This window comes from Dermacentor albipictus, chromosome 5 (assembly GCF_038994185.2).
Source record: "Dermacentor albipictus isolate Rhodes 1998 colony chromosome 5, USDA_Dalb.pri_finalv2, whole genome shotgun sequence".
In the NCBI taxonomy this organism is placed as follows: Eukaryota; Metazoa; Arthropoda; class Arachnida; order Ixodida; family Ixodidae; genus Dermacentor; species Dermacentor albipictus.
Genome location: NC_091825.1, coordinates 110,014,961 through 110,026,304, shown reverse-complemented (window position 1 = coordinate 110,026,304; position 11,344 = coordinate 110,014,961). Strand labels below are relative to the sequence as shown.

At 42.9% G+C, this 11,344-nt stretch overlaps 2 protein-coding genes across 2 annotated transcripts in view; one reads left to right on the top strand and one right to left on the bottom strand.

Annotated features, from left to right (window-relative positions):
- Window positions 1–2,759: 2,759 nt before the first annotated feature.
- CHMP2B (Charged multivesicular body protein 2b) lies at window positions 2,760–6,441 on the bottom strand. Its single transcript, XM_065454386.2, has 8 exons — window positions 6,278–6,441; window positions 6,055–6,146; window positions 5,955–5,996; window positions 5,709–5,810; window positions 5,262–5,312; window positions 5,078–5,180; window positions 4,554–4,660; window positions 2,760–3,277 (listed from the first exon to the last, which is right to left on the bottom strand). The coding sequence occupies exons 1-8, from the start codon at window positions 6,309–6,311 to the stop codon at window positions 3,170–3,172; spliced, it is 639 nt and encodes a 212-aa protein (XP_065310458.2). The 5' UTR covers window positions 6,312–6,441; the 3' UTR covers window positions 2,760–3,169.
- Window positions 6,442–6,586: 145 nt separating this feature from the next.
- The window catches only part of LOC135920221 (U3 small nucleolar RNA-associated protein 14 homolog A-like), a 43,518-nt gene continuing 38,760 nt past the window's right edge, over window positions 6,587–11,344 (top strand). The window contains exons 1-5 of the mRNA XM_065454385.2: window positions 6,587–6,671; window positions 6,746–6,800; window positions 7,803–7,879; window positions 9,300–9,358; window positions 10,173–10,318. Of these exons, the coding sequence (XP_065310457.2) occupies window positions 6,631–6,671; window positions 6,746–6,800; window positions 7,803–7,879; window positions 9,300–9,358; window positions 10,173–10,318 (378 nt within the window). The 5' untranslated portion in view covers window positions 6,587–6,630. The remainder of the gene's footprint in view (window positions 6,672–6,745; window positions 6,801–7,802; window positions 7,880–9,299; window positions 9,359–10,172; window positions 10,319–11,344) is intronic.

The window sequence follows — 11,344 nt, the reverse complement described above, 5'->3', positions numbered from 1 at the left end:
GCACGATAACTGCTGGCATCGCGCCATGCGGAGCTGTTTGAGATGCAAGTGTGCCTATTTAACATGAGCTCAACTTTGTATAACGGGTCATTGTATAACTGGTTTGTTTCAAGCTCCAGTAACATTGTGTATGTACATGTCCACTCTCGTAAATGCATGCTGCTTTCCTCCAGCTGTCACCGCTGAAGTAGCAGTCTGGCACCTGAACAATGAGAAAATTCAGCCATCCTTGCCGCAAAGTTTTGTCGTCTGCTACTACATCCCGAGTGCACTTTCGAAAGCACCTGCTATCAGTGACGCCTCTACAGCCAGTGCACTACACGTATAGACACTAAAGTGAAAAATTTCTTCCACATCAGTAAATTACAACACCAAAAACACCACTCTTGCGACGATAAGACGTTTGGTAAGCCAGAAAAAGCGCAAGAACGAAATACGGGTGGCGACGCCTACTTAAGTTCCGCACCTGGGGGCTGTGACGTCTTGGATTTTGATGGCATCTTCTAGGGCCTACTAAATATATATAGCGGTACAGATTGACCACATTGTGTTCTAAAGGAACCAAATACTAAACATGGCAAACGCGGCCCGAATGCGAAAACATTTTTTGGAATCCCTGACGTCACGCTGACGTACTGGCGCTGGGGTTTCGGCGCGAAATTCAAATACTGATACTTGGACCTTCATTTTCTCATCTAATAAACTATTTTTTTGAAATGACTGCCTGCAGGGTTCTAAAACAATGCTTCATTAGTCTAAACTGATTTATTGTTGTGCTTTAGTGTCCCTTTATGGACTAACTTCAATGGAATTTCACTTCAGCTAAATTGATTATAAATGAGCAGTGTATACAGCTGAAATAATGGACAAAGCCACAGGGGTTGTAATTACATAATTTTCTTATTAGAAGCCTCCAATCAGCACCTAATCAGAAAATGTGTGCTCGTAGTAATTCACGGCTACAAGTCCCAGCACCTACAGCTTCCGAGATTTTTCAGCGCATCACGGGCAGGCGCAGGTGCCACAAAATCTTGGAGGTCATGTCATGGAGCCGCACGGTGATGGCGACGTTTTTCTTTTTTTCTTCAGTATTAGTACCAGAAATGGCTACTCTCGCTAGCTTTGCGTGATGCTTCCACGCGTATGCGAAACGTAAAATATTGCACGGTGGTTCCTCTGCATCGACACTCTTTCTTAAACTTGGCATTTAAGTGGTCCAAAATTTCATAGCCGTCGGCCTTTAGGCAAAGCCTAGAGCTGTGTGGACTCGCAGCACCTTCATACCCACTTCCTTCGTCTTCGAAGTTGCTAGAGCTTCTCGTCTTTATGCACTTCAAATTGTGTCTTTACAAATGCCTCAGATGTAGCGTTGCTGTCTTTTTTTTTCTGTTTTTACCACCTATCTTTGTCATTTTACCAGGTCACAGTGAAAAATGAACTAGCTTTCTGCATGCTCACATAAGCTGCATGATCACCTTGAACAAATGACTAACATTCAGAAAACCGGTGAATACCCCAATTCATGTACTGTACCACATGTACACATACTGAGCCAAATAGACACTTGAAAAGTTCGGCCACAAGTGCTGCCACTTGTATATCAATTTGTTGTGTTGCTGTTTTCATTAATGGGCTTATTATGCTGATTTACCTTGCGTAAAGCCTGTTGACATTTTCCTTGCAGTGAACAGTGTTTGAGGTACAAAGACTACACTTTTTGTAAAGGAGGGGGCTGCAGATAGGGTGCTCACAGAATCTAACAGGGTGGTCAAAATTTGCTGCAAAAGTTTCCAAGAATCCATCATATCCACTTTAGTACTATCTGGTTAGATCCTGCTGTGACAATGTTTTGAGCAAAAATAAAATCAAAAGCTGCTTAGGCATTAGGCTGCCTTGGCCACATGTGCGGAGCATACCAAGCCAATAATAAAAAAAAAAACTAAAATCTTCCACGTGCAGCAGTGTTGCTCAAAGTGCACTTTTCGTGTAAATTAACCCCTGTGTGTACACTACCCGCTTCTTGGATACACATTTTTGAGGTGGTAGAAACTGCATCATGTTTCTCGCATGTAGAATAGGCACTGATTGCTGGACCTGGCATCACTGATAGTGTGATATAGTGTGACAAGGCAATTTTAATATGTTTACTGATATTGGTATTACAATTACATGCTTATAACAAATATTAGATATAATTAATGTGGTTTAGTGTAGAATGCGACCTCACTATAACCATGTTCTACTGTCCTCCCTTCTATTAAAACCCATGCTGCAAAAATATAATTACGTGCATTAAAAAAAGCACTAGGATATGGGTGGTAGCTGATGCCACCAATATGTGCCAATGAGGCACATATTGCAGGTTCTCTCTAACATTGTTTTTTCCTGGCAAGGCATTCTGACTGGCTATTCTATGAAATGAAATTATGTAAACAAGTACAGCACTTGAAGTGGTTGATTTGATCCCATACTTCAAATTGTATTTGGAATGAGGTGCGGAGTTTACACTTGCAAACGCAACAAATTTAACTAAAAGCATGTTCATACTAATGCTCAAGGTGCAAGAAATGTTCTAAATAAATGCAACTACAATGGACAATGGGAACCTTGAGGGAGATGTAAGCACTTCATGCGTTTTATTTGGTGGTGCAGATTCCTTCTATTGACAAGTATTCATACTTGTAGCAAAGTGTTGAAGGAGTGCCTTCAGGGATAAAGGTTTATGTCTGAGGCACGATGCTGCAAGATTGGCTACCAAGTGCTGCTGCTCACTAATTTATTTTGTCTGATTTTGGTGCACACTGGATTCAACACCACAAATCATAACAGCAAGACTACTTCATGACTCAGTGTGAAGAGCTGAGCTTTCCAAACAGGCATGAGTTGAAAAAGCTTCTCATTCGAAATTTTAAAAAATGCAGATGTCGAAAGCAGGCAGTTGGTAAAACAAGGACAAAATGTTCTTTGGTGCCACATGTGTATTGTGCATGGAAGATTGGTTTATGCAAAATTTGCACATGGTTGCAAAAATACAAAAGTTAAACAGGCTCCAAGTGAGTAACAGTTCTTGCCATGCAACTTAATGGCAATATCACAACCAGTTGCACTCTATAGTATTACAGAAGTTTCTTTACACAAGGCTTAGCAGGAAAGCAAAACAGGTGGCTGTTCATGTCTTTAACTTGGCAAGCTGGCGTTCTATTTCATCATCAGTTGGCAGGCGTGCCTTTGAACTCTCACCAAGAGGGTCAGACCTTGCAGATGGAGCAGTAGCAAGCTGCAGAAACGGAACAGGGAGGAAAAGTGATAATGTGCACAGCACTATAAACACGATGAGACTGCTAACTTTTGAATGACCTCTGATTATGTTACAATGATGGCCACCTGCATGTAGCCAATTCCACCTGAAGCATAAGTGGAATTCACTTATGGACACTGGCTCTATGCAAAAAAACTTGCATTATGATGGGATTTCTCTCTGCATGTAGAGTACGACAAACAAGTTTGTTTTTGGAAGGCTGTTTACCAAGAATACCATGAAATTCGGACAAAGAGGGAAGCGATCTTGATATGAGCTGGAGTTCACTCCCAACTATGATGGATTCCATCCCACCTCACCCCTCGCAATTGCATGCTTCAAAATGCGATGAGATCAGCCATCAAGCTACAAAGCTTTGAGGGAAAGCGAAGATTTCATTGGCAAGAGGCAAGTCAGCGATGCCAACTTCAGCAGTTTTTCCACTGTGGTGAGGCAGTTCTCTATACCACAGCACGAAGAATGGGGCAAAGAGATCCAGAAACATAAAGCATATCCAAGGGGTCTAACGGCATGGTCAAGCACAGCAATATGCACTGGCATGGCCTCAGTCTACAAACGCAGCTGCACCAGAGCCGTGCACGTGACCCCTCCGCGTATTGTATCGTGCTCCTCTTGTAACATTTTAGCCCAGCACAATCTGCAATCTGTAACAGCAGTGGGCACACCTGCTGACAGTGGAGCATACAAAGGCAGTCCTACATAAATGCTAATTGTGGCAATATATATCCCATTGATATCCCAATGTTGGAATTATTTTTTTTTTACATGTCATCAAAACTTCGCAGCCATCAGGCTTTAGTGAACCTTAGGAAAGGAAACTAACCACACAGAAATTCCTAGAAAGCTAATACTCGCCAGTAAAAAGAAAGTAACTTCTTTTTATTATTGAGATTGAATAATTTTGTTGTGGGCCAATTAGCCAAATCATTAATGTGGCTGTATACAGATGAGTCATGAAAAATGAGTAATTTATATAACAAATAACATTTGCTCATGCATTTTATAACCACGGCAGAATCGGTAAGTTTAAGTGCTTCGAAATAATGATGCAGGGTTCGTACAAGTCAAACACTGTAATCGTAATTAAAAGCAGCATCTACAATAAAGTATGCATGCACAGATCTGTACTAAATGGGGAAGCAAAATGTGTGCTTCTGTAGCATGAATTTATGGACTGTGCTCTAGTAAGGCATAAGGTACTGAAGCAGTGTTCAAACTTTTGGAACAAGCTCACCTTGCCGGACATCTCGATGCCAATTTCATCAAGAACCTTGTTAACAATGGCGTCCTGCTCCTCCTCGTCACCGGATTCATCCAGGATAGAATTAAGTGTGTCTTCAACTGCGCGCAGAAAAAGAAAGCAGGTGTAAGTTAGCGGAAGCTGACAGGTGCATACAACTTACTGGCAGCAGCTCACGATCAAAATTTCACTGCAAATTGCAGTAGAACAGACTTTAAAACTTTTTGTTAAAAGGATATAAAGGGGCAACGCTAAATCAATTTGGGGTGGTAAACTGTTCTTTCATGAACTCTAGTTTTCATTCATTTGGCAAAACAAGGCTGACTACTAGTGGAGAAAATGAAAACCAGACTTCATCTTTCTTTTTTTAAATTTCATGCCGGAATCTCGGCTCCAATACGCCAGTGTGATGTCACAGATTTAAAGAGAATGTTTTCTGCATACACAGATGGTAACACACAAAAGGGAGCAGAATATTTTTTGCAACGCGTGGCAGGATCGCGAATTGCAGCACTTGCCTAGTTCCTCGGTCATTCCCATTTTCGTACTCTCCTTCTCAAAGTCTTGCATTGTCTTGGCAATGTCCTGAGGCTTGATCTGTTTGTTCACTTCACCCATAGTCTGAGGAAGAAGTTTGTGGCAAATATAAAAACACATCAGTGGCAGAACTAACAGTGTCAAATGAGGGGCAAGCTTGCTTACCTTAGCAGTGGTGGCCATTGCATTCGCAAGTTTCACGTTCGCATTCATCAGCTGAAAAATTAAAGTGCTACATTAAGGTACAAAAAAACAAAAGTGTGAAGTACCATTGCACACCGTCCTTGTCAATGAAATCAAAACGCTATGAGTACACTCTGTAAAATTTTTTAAAGTACCAAAGCAAGTTGCTCTACGCAATGGGAATGCCTAAATTTTTCTAAAAATGTTTTCCGTTCAAATGTCCCATTTCTTCCCATGTACATCACACAAAAACGGCTTACAGTATATTTGACTTTATATTTGACATCAGAATAGAGAAACCGAGACACTCGATTTGTGGTAACATGAGGTGAAAGTCAGTCTGTACATGGTCTACCCTGCTTCGTACGTTACACATCATGGAAAGTATGAGAACAACGTTCTTTGACATGCGTCAACAATAGTGCCCACCTTAGACTGTGAGCCGATGGCTTGGACTTTGGACGACGCAGCGTATGTCCTCGCCTTCTGCTTTCGCAGTTGCACAAGCTGCTTCGCTAAAACCGTGCATACCTGTGGGAGGACGGCAAGCATGAAGAACGTTATAGTGGGAAGCAAGTTCAATGACAGAGGCCGAACATTATCGTCAAAGCGAAGTATTCAGGAGAGAAACATGAATGCATAACGACCGCAGGTAAGAATATTTGCATCACGTACCTGCTTATTTCCTTGACTAGCAGCCTTCTTAATTTCGAGTTCCTGAAAGACAGAGTAGTGTTTCAGTGCGTACGGTGTAGCGAAGGCTCGCGTTTCTCACCAGCTGCTTCTCCTGCCTCTCCAGCTGGCGCCTGTCCCTCTCGATGTCTCTCTCCGTCTTTCGAAGCTCCCTACTTTGCTGCCGCATTTGCTCTGAACAGAAAAAGGGAGCGAAATATTTGGCGCTTTACATTTCTATGATCGAGGGAACACAGCTGACGCGCTGCAGTTTCAAATATCCGGTGAACAGATCGATGACAGTGCAGCGATCGCTACCAGCTCACCTGCAGGCGACATCTTTTTCCCGAACAAACTCATTTTTGCTATGTTTCCGTCAGTTTACCATGCGAACAGGGCATAACAACTGACAGCGATTTCACAAACTTGCTTCACTCTCACTGCGGTCTTCACACCTCCATTGAGTCATCGCACAGCTGTTATGGCAAACCGCAGCGCCGTAGTTGGTACTACTTTTCCTAGAATAAATAATAGGTTAGTAGAGTAATTGTAGTATTGTTTAATAACTGCAATACTAACAGTACTTGTACTGTTTTAGTTTTACATGTTTATTTAACAAAGCAAATCAGCAAATAGCCCCCTAGTGACAAACTGGCGAAGTTTGAACGCCAGTGGAAACATGGCGGCCCCCACAAATTCCACGTTGTTGGACGATCTATGGTACGTAACTGTTTCACGTCGCTCTTACGAGCCGTTGGTGACAGTGCACATTTCAAACAAAATTAACATTTCAGCAAGAAGCCTGATGTGCTGCAAGAAGAGTTTGGCAGCGATGGGGAACGCCGCCAGGTCTGTCATATTGCAGTTTCCGAAACATTTTTCTCGATCTGTGTTTCTTTCGCTGTGTTCGCAAATCTGAATTCAGCAGTTGTGGTGGTCGTGTAGGCAGCTATCTTGTATCAAGCCGCATTTACATATCTTTATCGGACAAGTACTTGGAAATTTGTTGTTGCTCTAGTTTCGCACATTAGTAGTGCCGGCGAGCCGGCATCACAGGTGCACCTTTCAGTGGTGATCGGAAGCTGTCACCGCGTTGACAATCACCGTTCACATTACCACAAGCCACAAGTGCCAAAACCATAGTGGATTACTTGGCTGAAGAGCAGCTCAGTTACAATTAATATTTCGACGCGGCTCCAGCGACGCGTACCAACCTCAGCAAACTCAACGATGACGCATCATTGGTACCTTGCATTTCACCAGGCGGCTTAACTGTTAGACTGCATTAATCGCCCTCATGGACTGCTTTTGCGTCAAGTGTGCATGTGCAAAAGAGATTATATATATATAGAGAGAGAGAGAGGGAGGGTGGGGGTGGAGAAGGAGTGGAGACCATGCAGCGTTTGCGTATATCTTTTCCTATTGCCTTTTTGTGAACCATTGAACATCATTACTATGATCGCACTTCCATAACCACTATCGCGACTTGCGCGAGTCTTGTCGCAGCCCTGGACACAGCCACAAGCACCATATGGTGCCACGCAGGATTGCTACTGTTATTATCGTTTATTTCAGCTATTGTGGCACGCTTTCGGAGAAACTTATTTACAGGCACAGCGCTGTTGTAATGATACAACTGGCGGAACAACACAAACATGCTATCACATTGGTTACTGCAGGTTGCATTGCATTAGGCAGTCTCCTCAAGTGACCAGCTCTTCACCATTAGAAGCACGCTAGTGCCCCAGTGCCGAGTTAGAATTCCAGAGTGCCTGTTGAGGTTGCATTTGGTACAAGCGTATTTGTGCCCGGTCTGTCTTTCTTCCTGACCATTTTGTGTGGCTGGTCCAGTTACGCCGCAAGGGTCACGTCGACTCATTTCGTCACAAGAAGTTGCTGGATGCCATCGGTTCCTTGGGTGGCAAAAAGTGAGTTGGCTCCTACTTCTCTATAAAACGTGCTTTAACAGTTGCTTTATCAGCTGATTGCAAGACACTTTCCCTGCATGGTGAAAACTTATTCTGCAGCAGCTGTGGTGAAGTAGTTGAGATTAAAATTTAGTACAGAACTGGCTGCTTCAAGTATAAAGCAAACGTGTGCACACTCCCTTCGTGTCACCAACAGGCCTTCCTGCATTGTCTGGTAGGGCTGAAGGCTTGTTAGTGAGCAGCACCATGTGCCGCTTGTCAGCGGGCAGCGACAGCCTATGTGTCATCCATCTAAACAGCTTGCCGCTCATCTGAATCTAAATCCTGTCAGAGGCATGGATTATCTCATTCAGTGGGCGGATTTAATGCGCCCTTGGTAAAACTTGTTTTTATAGTGTGCTGTTCCCTGTAACCATTCGGCAAGTAGATGCAAGATGTAACGGCAGTGTTTGTTGTTTTGGTTCTTACTGTGTGTAGTCACCGCAGTAGCTCAATGGCTGTGGCATTTTGCTGCTGAGCACAAGGTCGCAGGTTTGGTTTCCGACTCTGGCAGGACATTCTGGTGGGGATCGAACTCAAAAACGCTTGTGTGCTTAGATTTAAGTGCACGTTAATGAACCCTCTGGTAATTGAAATTCCTCTGAAAATCCCCACTAAGGCATCTCTCACGGCCTGATGCATCGCTTTGGGACATTAAACCTAAACGTTTGATATGATTTTGATTTACTATGTGTTCTGTCTATGTTGCCCTCGTGACTGTCTTACAGTTCCTTCAACATAGTTGAGATTTAGGCTTGTTAGTGCACGATCTTCATATTTAGCAACATAGGGCGAGCAACAATATAAGAAGGACAAATGACAACACAAGGCACTTTTGGTGCCTTATTTCATTGTTTGTCAGTCTTGTGTTGTTCATCCTGCGCTAATCCATGTGCAGCTCGCTGTTCTCAAGCGACTTGTTATGCAGCAATTGCCAAGGCACATTAGTGAACAGAATTTGCCCTTCAGTCATAGTATATTCGTGGCCTCCACTTGATAGAGTTGAGCAAAAGATTTTAATTCAACACACATTTTTTGCATGTAGCTTTATTAATCGGTTTAATCACACTAATGCACTAGCTGCATCCGTCTTGTAGCACAGCACAGGTATCTTCAGGCAGTGGCCACTTGCTTGCATTTTACCTCATAAACTTACCATGTGAGCATGGTCAGTTTGGGTGTTCTTGCTGTGCTGGGTGGCTGACTATAAGACAAAGTTGTAATTCCTGAATCAATACACTGGTGTATTTCGGACTGAATGGGACTCAGAAGTTCTAGCTGTATGCATTTATTTTATCTTATGCACCAAGTATTCTGAAGTGAGTTCAAGAAAGCTTTGACCATGTCATGATGCTATTTCTTGTTCAATGTGTGCTTCCAGAAAAGTGACACCACGAACTGAGCCGAGCTTGACAGTCTCCGAATATGACCTTTCAAAAGGTAAAACATAATTTTCTTTTAAATAGCCTTTTACTTCCATTTTGAGCTGAAGCCCTGTTTCACCACAGGTACTTATTGTGGAGGTCGTTTTGTCTTAAAATTAATTCATGGAGCAGTTTCAAAGTTTAATCACATTATATGCGTGCATTTGTGCATTCTGCTTTCACAGTTGTCTTGTACGTGATGGTCTGTTAGGTTTATATGGTAGCTCATGCGTAATTAGGACAATGAAAAGGAATGTTTAGTTAAGCTGTATCAGTAAATTACATTACTGCAATAGCAACATGCATACTTTTTTAATGAGAGAAGGCTTCGTAAGCCAAAAAATACACAGAAATGAAAGTAGAATAGAGTTTCCACCCTTAAGTTCCTGCAGCTGCTCTCCACGATGTTGTAAATATTGAAAGCAGCCATTTCAGACTAGTCGAAGGATCATCTGTAAAGAAAGATTACATTAAATTCTGAAGGAATCAAAGGCTCAACTGAGCAGTGTTTCAGAGTGCTAAAACAGCCCAAATAATATGAGAAGATACGTTGAAATCAGTGTTGGCCATAACGATGTACCTGTGCTGAGGTTTCAACGTGCAGTTTGAAACAGGGAACCTTGACCTTCTTCACCAGTAATAACTATAATTTTTTTTTCCGGATGAGTGGAAATATAGTTCTTGAACAATACTTTGCTGCATGTTTAAACTGGCGTAGCGTTGCTCTGTAGTTACTCCATAACACTGTTTGTGCCTAGTAAATCATTGTCAGTTCTCTGACGAAAGATCTCAAAATGTTCCGTGTGTCACATCTCGTGTGGTGTGTGCAGCTTCAGTGGAGAAGGTGGCGGTGCACCAGCTGCTCATGGGCCTCAAGAAGACCGACGCACACCGGCAGATCAAGAAGAAAGTGCGCTCCATTGTGCGCAATGCCAAGGTGCTGGCCGAGCCCTTACCCCGGCCTCAACTCCAGAGGGTGAGTGTAGCCCAGTGGCCTTGATCGTTACAATCATTCTGCATTGGCTGACAATCCCCAGCCCTTTGGGCTTTTATTTGAGTGGTCACAACTTATGCATTATCTAAAGTCGAGCAAACATCATCCAAGATGAAACTTTAGCTCTATAGTATGTGAACACGTCTATTTATGAAAGGTACTTCTTTGCTCGCAGGACTCCAAATAAAAACAGATAGCACGCATTCCAAGGTAGTGAAAGCCACACGAGATGTCCTTGCTATTTGGTAGATGCTCTCCTATTACGTCAGCATAAAGTATGTAAACTCAGTATGTTGCAGAGAGCCAGTTGCGTTTTCCTCTCTCACAAATCTGCGATGTGCCTTTGCGCCGGCACTGGTAGAAAGGATGCATTAATTAAGCATTGTGCTTGCTTTAAACGCATGTGTGAGAGTCAAGGATAGTAGTCTCTCCGAAAAACTACAGCATGGCCGTTCGGTCGTGAGACTGCACAGTAGCAAAGTTAGGGGTGCGTTCATTACGGAGGCAAAAAAATTTTCTGATTTTTCGCGACTAATCTCGGGGCGCGTTCATTATGTGAGTGTCCTCATTATGTGAATAAACACGGTATCCCTGTCACGTTTCATTCCATGAGCATACAGTAGAACCTCGTTGATATGATCCCGTTACTTGTGATTTCCTGGCGCCAACGTTCATGATCGAGAATACAAAAAATGACCCGATGGAGTTATGCTTATTTTTTACCGGTTGATATGTTCCCGAAAAACAAGATATTTCAGCACTAACGTTCAGTGCACTACCAAACTGCGATTGTATGATACGATTTCCGGCCGCTAGATCCCATGTAAACAAGAAAATATGTGCGGCACAAAGGATCAAGAACAGTGTATAGCTGCCTTTCATGACAGCTTCACCACAACACTCGCCCGCCTGTCTCTTGCGAAAACGCTGGCACACACCAGTTTCTTATCCCGGTACGGATACGACACTGCATTCTAAGCTATTGCCGCTAACCCTATTGCGACTAGC